Source organism: Sitodiplosis mosellana, unplaced genomic scaffold (assembly GCF_009176505.1).
Source record: "Sitodiplosis mosellana isolate CC-2019 unplaced genomic scaffold, AAFC_SMos_1.0 Smas_scaffold_6102, whole genome shotgun sequence".
Lineage (NCBI taxonomy): Eukaryota > Metazoa > Arthropoda > Insecta > Diptera > Cecidomyiidae > Sitodiplosis > Sitodiplosis mosellana.
In genome coordinates this window covers 740,709-750,802 of record NW_022601343.1, presented here as the reverse complement: position 1 = coordinate 750,802, position 10,094 = coordinate 740,709, and the positions used below count along the sequence as shown (strand labels likewise).

The 10,094-nt window shown below is 35.2% G+C and overlaps 2 protein-coding genes and 1 non-coding gene across 7 annotated transcripts in view; 2 read left to right on the top strand and 1 right to left on the bottom strand.

Annotated features, from left to right (window-relative positions):
• LOC129573728 (solute carrier family 25 member 16-like) overlaps positions 1-3,730 on the bottom strand; it is a 6,510-nt gene extending 2,780 nt beyond the window's left edge. The window contains exon 1 of one of the 2 annotated variants that reach the window (XM_055454647.1): positions 1,511-3,730. In XM_055454647.1, the coding sequence (XP_055310622.1) occupies positions 1,511-1,577 (67 nt within the window). In that variant the 5' untranslated portion in view covers positions 1,578-3,730. Of the gene's footprint in view, positions 1-1,500 lie in introns of both variants that reach the window. The other variant, XM_055454649.1, reaches the window with a different exon arrangement.
• A 420-nt stretch (positions 3,731-4,150) lies between these two features.
• Positions 4,151-8,263, top strand: LOC129573729 (eukaryotic translation initiation factor 5A). 4 transcript variants are annotated; one of them, XM_055454650.1, is made up of 4 exons: positions 4,151-4,308; positions 7,280-7,582; positions 7,717-7,918; positions 8,065-8,263. In XM_055454650.1, the coding sequence occupies exons 2-4, from the start codon at positions 7,374-7,376 to the stop codon at positions 8,134-8,136; spliced, it is 483 nt and encodes a 160-aa protein (XP_055310625.1). In that variant the 5' UTR covers positions 4,151-4,308; positions 7,280-7,373; the 3' UTR covers positions 8,137-8,263. The 4 variants fall into 4 exon arrangements, with proteins under 4 accessions (XP_055310625.1, XP_055310627.1, XP_055310626.1 ...); XM_055454652.1 differs by having other exon boundaries at positions 4,306-4,427; XM_055454651.1 differs by lacking the exon at positions 4,151-4,308 and adding an exon at positions 5,405-6,456.
• LOC129573802 (small nucleolar RNA snoR639/H1) lies at positions 7,018-7,158 on the top strand. The gene has a single exon (XR_008688634.1). It is a non-coding gene; the product is annotated as a small nucleolar RNA snoR639/H1 (small nucleolar RNA).
• Positions 8,264-10,094: the final 1,831 nt, after the last annotated feature.

The following is a 10,094-nucleotide window of genomic DNA, read 5'->3' as shown; positions in this document are numbered from 1 at the left end:
TGTGTGTGTGTGTGTGTGTGTGTGTGTGTGTGTGTGTGTGTGTGTGTACAGTTGGTATCAATTCCCGATATATCATCATCAATAGAGATTCGATGTGATTTTCTATCGCTTTTAAATCAACAATGCGCGAACGTTATCTTGTTCACTTTTATTTGGAGAGAAGATAATATGGTTGAAATGCAAAGAATGTGCACAAAGAAATCTGCGTGCAAGTCACAGACTGTAAACATATGAATGTTATCGATAAACATATATATGAAAAAGAAGAAATGGGTTTGAGAGTACGCGCACGGCACGCGTATACCACACACAAACAATAGTGCTGCAACGCAATTGTTGCTGTTGTTGGCCTTTCAGTTGCTTCTCTTCTGTTTCTGCTCTATTCATTGGGTTCGGTAAAACCCCATTATATCATTTTCTCCTGATATTGAAAAGAAAGTTTTTTTTTGTTTCACCTATTCGGTTGAGCATTCGATGATCGTATTGGTCTTGAGCAAAAGGTTTGAATTTTGTTTCTTTTTTTCCCGAATGATACTAGATCGATCGAATGCATATGTTTGAATCGAGATATACATAAACTATAGAGTATTTCTTTTTCTCTATGCATTTTTACCAAATCATTTTCTCTCTCTCTCTCTCTTTCTCTTTCTATTTGGCTTGTCTATTCAAAATAATGCACTTGGCGAAATGACCAATGCATAGAAACGAAAATACCCTGTGAGCTAGCACGCTACACGATCGTACGATTACAACGCACATAAATTTATTCCATTCAAATCGTTGCCCAATCATACAATTATTCGATGGGTTTTATGCAAAAATAAACGGAGTTTCGCATTCAGGAATTCAATTCATTCATAGGCATCCGCATACAAATTTGTACAAGCTTGAATGGCATGAACAGAGCCGTTATGGTGCTGATACCATCGAGTGAATTGTGATTATCAGCGAAATGAATATCGCGAAAAAAGTTATTTTTTGGGGAAAGTTCGGTTTAACATCGATTGCAGTTCAAGACGACTGATTCGTGCTGTAACTCAGCATGGGTAATACGGTACCTATGGTAGCGACAGAAACAGTAAATAAAATAATGACAAAAAAGCCATTTGAGCCATTGAACAAGGTAGTTCATAAAAGAAAGGAGTAAATTATTCTCGAATGTGTGTTGAGTTGGTGTTGATTGTAATGCATCGGACTCAATCCTAATTACCTAGCCAATGGTCCGACGTGCCAAGTCATTAAAACCCATTAAGAGTCCATATGCTACTAATTAGTTAAGTCTACATGAATGATCTGATTGCATTGACATGCAATGACAATGGATTTCAACACGAAACTGATTCCGATAAAAAGAAATCAAATTCTTGGAATTTTTTTTGCTCCTGTCTTTCAGCCACAATTTATCAGCAAATAATTGTATTTACTTTTGATTAATCAAATAGATTGCATTGGCAAATATCAAATGGAATCAGATTTCATTTCAAAGCAAAAACAAATGACCTTTACTTACCGCCAGCCAATAAATTTCGTATGACAAAATTAAAATTTGTCTTTGTGGTTTCTTGCGTTAATGCCATTGTTGTAATTTCACACAGTATAACGTCAAAAATGAATGGATCAAAACGAATAAATCAACGGAAAAAAACGACTCAGCGCAAGGAAAACACACACTCGATAAAAGAAAAAAAAAATAACGACTTTTTTTTGTAACGTTTGATTGTGTCAACAGTTCATCGCTTCAATTCGGCTGAATATTTCAAAGTAACTCTAATTAACGAAAAGGTGTATTCTTCACGATTCCAATTATTACTTGTTCAACGTTTAATTTTATTTTGTTTATTCTATGGCTATTTAATGCATCATATAGTTTTAAATAAAGATGAACGCACCGAAAATAATGCGATTTACAACAACAATCAACATCGAACGAGATTCAGAGGAAGCGAAAAAAAAATGAAGAAAAAAAACTTTCACTTTTTCTGGCACATACAATTTTGGTTTAAGACGGTATTTCTTTAGTACACCTCACAATGAATACATTTCGTTTAAAAGAAAGCTATGATTTATCATTTCACCGTATGAAATTCGATTGGTTTAATGCTAATTTTTTACTGCAATAGTTTTAACTGAATTCTTGCGGCTTTGGTTGCTTTTTTTAAATGTTCTTCTTTAAATTGTCAAAATAAAAAAAAAAACACGCACAAAAAAAAACATTCAATGCAATGAACAACGAAACGTATCGATCCTGTGAAATCAAATTGGAAAATTTATCAAATTGGACACGAAACAGACGAAGAACACACCGAACAAGACCATCCAAAACAAATTAATGTCAACTGAAGAAGAAGAGAAAAAAAAAATATTGCTGGATGTTACGAGCAATCAACACAAACTGCTTGACCATACTACGATGGGCTTGAATGAGCTGAGACTTGTTGCGATGTCAAAATCAAAACAGCAACACCGATTTCATAGCACAGTCTACATGGATAGTAACACCACGAATAGTACAGGTTGCACACGTATGTGTATGTTATGTATGTGCGCTCTCAAGTATTTGAACAAGTTGAACGGTATGGACGCTTAGTACCCAAAGATGGCGTTAATGGCCAATATTCATATGAATTTTTTCAACGCTTACTTTGATTATGCTGCAAAACATTCAATTTTTATTCAAATCCAGCCGATTCAATTATCGTCGCCATAATAATGAAGAGGATATACTATTTAATTGTATTTATGTATGCAATTAAAAAAAATTCCACAAATTCTATTCAAATAAACCATACATTTTAATTATACGTTTCTTATAAGTATGAGATATTATTTGGTTCAGAACATTCTTTTTGGAACTTGTTTAAAAAGCTACGTCCATATTCAAAAAAAAAATGGAGAAAAAAATATTGAAAGAATTTAACTCATTATTGATGCATACAATCACGATGATAATCAATAGTTTAATTCCTTTCTTAAGTCCAGCATTGATTTATCTTTGAGGTCAGTTGGAGCTGCTTTTCGGTATGGCAATGTCCGGCGGCGTTCTTGTTTGTTGGGGCCATTGTTGAGCCGTTTCAACGAAACAGAGTGGCGTTGTGATGCTTTGATTATTTGTGCCGGAGTCAGTCGATCGATCACCACTCGAACCACAGGAATATCTGGCTTCTGTGTCAATGGATTGACTTTTACCGATGCGATGTTGGATGATTTGCGATTCGATTGCGCCTTCGGTGAGTTGGGTCGTTGAACATTGAACGTTGGCACCTTTCGCAATCTCAAATAGTCCAACAAATCATCGGCACTGTTGCTTTTGCCCGATTCACCTGATGTGTTCAGTCGGTCGGTCGTGTCTTCTGTTGCGTCGATTGTGTTTGGCCGTTGCTTGGTCGCATTTTCATTGGCATTTTGTTCTGCCTGGCGTAAAATTGATTTCGATCCATTTTTGGTGGTCGCTGTTTTTCGTTTGTTTGTTGTCGAACCCGTTTCGGAAAGTGCTTTGTCATTTTTCGGCGGTTCGTTTGCGTTGATATCAATATTAATGAATGGAGCCGTCATATTATGGATTTGTACCATAATATTTTTCATTGCTCGATTCTCTTCCAACAGTTCACTTTTTGTAACGCGCGACATTTTTGATCAACAAAATTTTTGATTGCTTGTTTTTTCGATTTAATTTGTATACGGGTGGCAACACAGCTCTTGCTTCGTCTTTCTCGATATTCGACTCTGAAATAAAATTCGTTGTGAACAGTTGTGATGCGAGAGCGTCAAAAACACACAGATTTGTTCGATTCCGTTAGGTTTCGCTTGCAATGCTTATGTGTGTGCTGAATGTTCAAATGCGCATTAAAAGCGCGGCAAAGTACGTTGCCGCTTATGATTGTATGGAATTTGCAGTGTGGCCGTGCAGAGTTCAAATCGTGTCGGCGCTGACAACACTAAAAAAAGAGTTCCGAAATATCCATGACAGTCGACAACATAGTCGGTGTATGCGCGTGTATATGCGTGTGTGTGCGTGTGTTTTGCGATGCCGATTGCCTGCGTTACAATAGCCAGCCCTCAATACGTACATAGACAACACGCGGCGAATTGTGCAAATGGCCACATGGTACCACACGATACACAAGACATTTTACGGCTGACATTTCACAGGAAATAGAAAAAATGTCGACCATTTTTACTTGTATTGGTTTTTTCTGTACTGTGTATGCCATACGAAAGGTTCGAATGATTGGGATGAAACAGCGAATAATATACTGAAGCGCCATCATCAGAAAGATCTTCTTGGTGCGACAACCATTTCAATCACATGTGAGTAGCTTAATCATCTCTGAAAAAATTCCATTTTTTCAATTTAATTCTAAGCTAAATTACTAAATTGTGTAGATAAAAAATTGTGTTGCCAACAAATCAACAACAAATCGATTGCTGTAATTATCCATTGTGTTTTATCCGTAAAATTTCCGAAAAATTAAACATTATTTTTCCATTTTCCTGTTCTTCTTCTGTTCGTGTGAACAACTGTTCGGTTCGTACTGCATGGAATTTGTTCAATTGGTTAAAAATGCGGTGTGAAGGAACTTCATTTCCAATTCGATGTATTCGCATGGCCAAAGGCCAAAAAAAGAACAAAACACCACATTTGAGTTGAATGCAGAATATTCGGCATTATTTATTGCGAATCGACGAAAAGCAACAAAAATTAATAATAATAATAAGTGACTCGAATATAGATCGTTTTTGGTTACCTTAGACATTTTTCTCTCTCTCTCTCTCTCTCTTTCTCGCTCTCTCTGAGAAGGCGTTCAGGGAATTAGGAACACAGAAGAGGAACAAAATTCAAAAAAAAAAAAAAAATAGAAAAAAAACAACACGGAAATCCTTTTTTATCAAGTAACTAATTAATGGCTCGCCTGCGAAAAAATGCCGAAAAACAGTTAATTTGCATTTCTGATGACGACTAAACCCATTCCAATTTGTGATTTTGCTCATCTCCGTATAAAAAAATGGAACGTTTCACAATCTGTATCGTATATGTCATCGCCTTAAATTGCTAACAAAGAAAAATATTAATAATTACATTAACACCAGCTTTGGTCAGTGTTCGGCCACTTCAAAATGCATCCCAATCATTTCGATGCATTCGATTTTCAATATTTCCACTTTAAAACGTTTCTTCAACGAAACGAAAATGAAACGGGATAGAGGTGTCGTTATGGTTAGAAATTTATTGGCGGAAAATCATTGTCCAAACATTGTAAATGTGGTCGTTTTAGTCGCATAAAATTAAGTGTGTGTCATCCTTCTTCGATCGAGCGAAAACGTGAAATGTGTGTGCGTTTCAATATGTTTGTATGAATATTTTTCTTCTGTTAATATTGTTGATTCGCTGCTGCTATTTTGTCAGTCGGCCGTTCTATTGGCCAGTATATTCGCTGTGTGCTTTGCTCGATGTTTTTTTTTCTTGCTGCTGCTTTTCGTCTTCGGTTCCAACCGTTTTGCATTTTTACGGTGTGTTCACAATACTTTCGGACACATAAAATTCATCGAGTAGTATAGTTTTTGTTCAAATAACAACAGCTATAATGGTAAAAAAGGCAGTAGCAAAAGTACAACAACAACAATGTTAGCAGCGAAATCACAGCTTAACAAATTCAATGACTGAACCCATTTTGTTTGTATTGGTTTGCGTTCCGGCGTGCCTGTGGTTTCTTGTACACGACGAAATGTATATATATACACAGAGTATGTTAGCATAGATGAATGTGCATAGGTATGGCACTCACAGTATGACCTAAACACGTTTCCTTTGCTTCTTTCGTTTCGTTTGTCATCATCATCATCATTTTTATTTTCTTTTTGTTTGCGTAAAAGTATTGGCGAACGTCGGAAATTAAAACGAAACAAAGACAAATCTAATCAATTTTGGTCGCAAATCTCTAATGGTCATCACTTGTGTCACTTGTCATTCCAACCCCGAATGATCTAATTTTTATTGCACAAATATTCTTATTTCTTGAGATTTGAAATTTTTATTGCAATTTTCGCCGCTTATAGTTCAGTGCTCATTGTGTGTGTGTGTGTGTATATTTCTTAATTCCAACCAACAATCGCGCCATATATACCAATACACGGGCAAGTTGTAGCAAAATACGTTGAAAATCTCATTCGACATTCGTGTGTACGGCGGCGGTGACGGCAGCAGCAGGAGCAGCTATGCGACCGAAGAAAAAAAAACACGAATTGAAATGAAATGAAACGCACATTTTAGTGTTGCTGCTGTGTGTCTTGAAGTGTATACGTGCACCAACACTGTTTTCAACTTGAATTTTTGCTGACGTAGTGAATCTGTCTCTGTTTCGACAGAGAGCCACTCCATAAGAGGCGAACACAATATGTTATTTTAAATCAATCTTGTCAAAGTGATAACTTCGATTCAACATTTTTTTTCAGCAATCGGTAAATTTTTTGTGCAATTTCCTTGAAAATTCCATCAAATTGCTATATTTGGTGCTAATCTTGGGCTTCTCATTTTGTTGACATTTTTTCGTGGATCGAATATCGCGTTGAGTGCACAACAAGTAATGTTTTGTTGTAGGCAACAATAATTTGTTGTTTTTTTGACATTGTAAAAGTGTAGGAAAATCGTTTAGTAGAATACCCAGTTGAAGAACAAGGGCAAGTAGCGAACATTTAACATTTTATGCCATTGTCGGTGGCAAATATTCACGACAGAAAACCAAATTCACGATTTTTCCCGAATAATATGCCGCATTTTTGCAATTGGTTTTCCAAACATAAATCAAATTAATTGCATTTAGTTGACTAGAGTTGCGCCGTTCTGTGTGTCGAATGAAAGGGGACAATTTATTTCCATTTGCACGTTGAGTGTCTGTGTACGAATGGGGGTACCTACTTCCTCACCATTTTTCTGTTTTCTGTGCTCGATTCGAAGAGTGAATCATGCATTATTGATCACAAAAGTAATCCATGTTTTAATCGTCAATGCGAATGCATCTTACCCCACTTTTATTAAGCCGGCTGCTTTAATTGTTATATCCGTATTAAAGCAGTGTGCTTCGGGTGGGAACATTAATTCTGATTGTGTGTATGGAATAAAACGCATCCCATGATTTATTTCAAAGAATATTATCAGAAACACAATAACTCAAAAAGCACCAAATTGTTTGTCTAAGCCTTTCGAGAAAAAAAAAATCACCGGTTCATACTTCCGTTTTACTAACTGTTTATTTCTCTCTCTCCCTCTTCTTCCGCATTACAGATTTGGAACTACCGCCCCAACGTCTGCTTTTTTTGCAAAAGTCGTTATTTCTATTTTTTGTTGAACTTACCAGTTACAGTTTAAATTCATCACTATGGCCGATTTAGATGACGCACATTTCGAAACTGGTGACTCCGGTGCATCAGCCACCTTCCCAATGCAATGTTCTGCTTTGCGTAAAAACGGTTTCGTCATGTTGAAATCGCGTCCATGCAAAATTGTAGAAATGTCAACATCAAAAACCGGAAAACACGGACACGCCAAAGTCCATATGGTCGGCATTGACATCTTCAACGGCAAAAAGTAAGTATGAACACATGCAACAACACTGAACGCAATGAATTAAATAGAAAATTGTTTTATTGTAATTGGAAATTGAGATTATATCGTTATTAATGATGCGTTTTTGTGCGTGTGTGATCATTTTTCCCCTATAGATACGAAGATATCTGTCCATCAACCCACAACATGGACGTCCCACACGTCAAACGTGAAGACTACCAATTGACTGACATCAGCGATGACGGATACTTGACTTTGATGACCGACGGTGGTGATCTTCGTGAAGATCTTAAGATTCCAGATGGTGATTTGGGCAACACTCTACGTTCCGAATACGATAGTGGCAAAGAATTGTTGGTATGTATCATCATGTTCATTCAACCCGACTCATTTCTGTTTTGTTCCTGGCTGTTTCTTCATTTCCCCCCCTTCCTCCCGGCCGTTGCAATTTTCATTAATCCAAATTTGGTTTTCATTTTCATTCCATGTTCTCATCACTACAGTGCACCGTACTCAAGTCGTGTGGAGAGGAATGTGTTATTGCTGTTAAAACAAACACTGCTCTAGACAAATAAAACAGAGCTTTCAATTTCAAGCCTCGTCCCGCCACAATAAATAAATTTATAACAACAAGAAATTTATTAAAAACAATAAAAACACAATTCAATAAAATTTATTGCATACCAATACACAACAAAACAACACCATGTTCTTATATTATTAAATGATGAAACAAACAAAAAACAAAAACACACAATTCATTGAGTCAGCAATATTTAAAAAATAATGAATGTTAAATGTATATGCGCTAATGCGTACAAAGAAAGCAAAAAAAAAGAGAGAAGAATTGAATAGTCGAGCAGAAAGAGTTCGAGTTCATCAAAAGAAACATTTTCGAAGAAAAAAAAAGTTTAACACATAACAAAGAAAAACAAAATCTAAGATAAATAGCTCATTGAACTCTTTTTGGACATAATATTGAAATCCGAAGGAAAAAACCAACCGAGAAACGTTAGAGAAATCATCAGGACAGTTTCTCATCGTTAATTTGGCATATGCATAACCGCATTTATAAGTTGATTGGGAAAATATGGCTAAAAAAATGCAAAAAAAAAGATTAAAAAAACACACACATAAACAATTCTAACCATTTCATTCAAGGAGATGACCAAAATGATACTATAAACATTAAAAAAAAAAACAAAAAAAACAAAATTTGTTAAACAAAGAACCATGAAAATCCTCGGAGCACGAGGAATTTCCACATTTTTTTTTTCTTTTCAATTCTAACAAATGGTTTTCATCGAAATTCAGTTCACTTGCATTTAGCTCTAAAATGCATTCTTCATGGATATTGTCCTGTTGAATTGGAGAATCATTGCTAGAGCTGATGATTGTTTTTCTTTCTGAATTTCGTCAAAGTCATGAATAAAGATAGTCTCTTTTTATATAATTTCGTTTTTTTTCTCATTCTTTTCGATTTGTTTGTGTTTTGTCGAAAATTCCCAGAGCTCTTCACATGATTCGTTGGAATCGAATGCCAAAATTTTTGGAAATAAACGAAACAGCTAGACAACTACAAAAAAAATGTTACTTAACGATTGAAATTTGCAAAAAATCAATCAACAAGAAGACAGAAACAAAATCGCTCGAAAAAACTACACAAAAAAAAAATATTTATAAATGAAAATAAAAATAAAAATAACAAACAAAAGAAGATAAGATATTTATATCAAGTCAACTCACTAAAAATACATTGAAATAAGTGAATCTGATCAACTACTGTAAACCAAACAAAGAAAAAAAAAGAATGACACGAAAGAGATGGTTGAAAATTTGTGCTAGATTTTTCGTGCTTAGCGCTTATTTGATTGTTTAACGATTCTTTTTTTCCTGTCAGTTAATGAAAAAAAATATAAATGAATAAAATAACCCAAGTGATGGACTGAACCTAAACTAAATATTAAAGACACCTTTTTTTAATTGTTTGAGTCAGCTCAGATGCTCACCTTTGTTATTCTTTTTTTTTATTTTCTCGCACGTTCTATAATGTAATTCGACTCAAAACAGCCTAGATACATTTCTCTCGAATTTTGGGGATAAACTTTAAGTTATAAGAAATAAAACTGCATTTATTAAATTTTCTATCAAGGCCTTGATTTGTCAGATTTGTCATTGTTGTAATCAAAAACGGCGACTCGAACAAAAACCAACAGCGAAAATAGATTGTTTCTACGAAATCCAATATATTATCCACTTCTTAAAACTCACGTAACTACAAAATAAAAGCAAATCTCACTTTCGTCGTTTTTGACAATCGAAAAAAATTTCACATTTTAAAAATCGGTCAACTATGGGATGTTGGCATTTCCAAACCCACGAAGTTATTCATTTGAGTAGTATATTATTCGATCAATGGGCTTACACTTGACAATATCTGAGGTGGTTCGGTTTTTATCCTCAAAGAAATGGAATAACCTGTGGATGTTGCCATATGGCAATGCTAGGCTGATTGGAGTTAATGAATCGAATA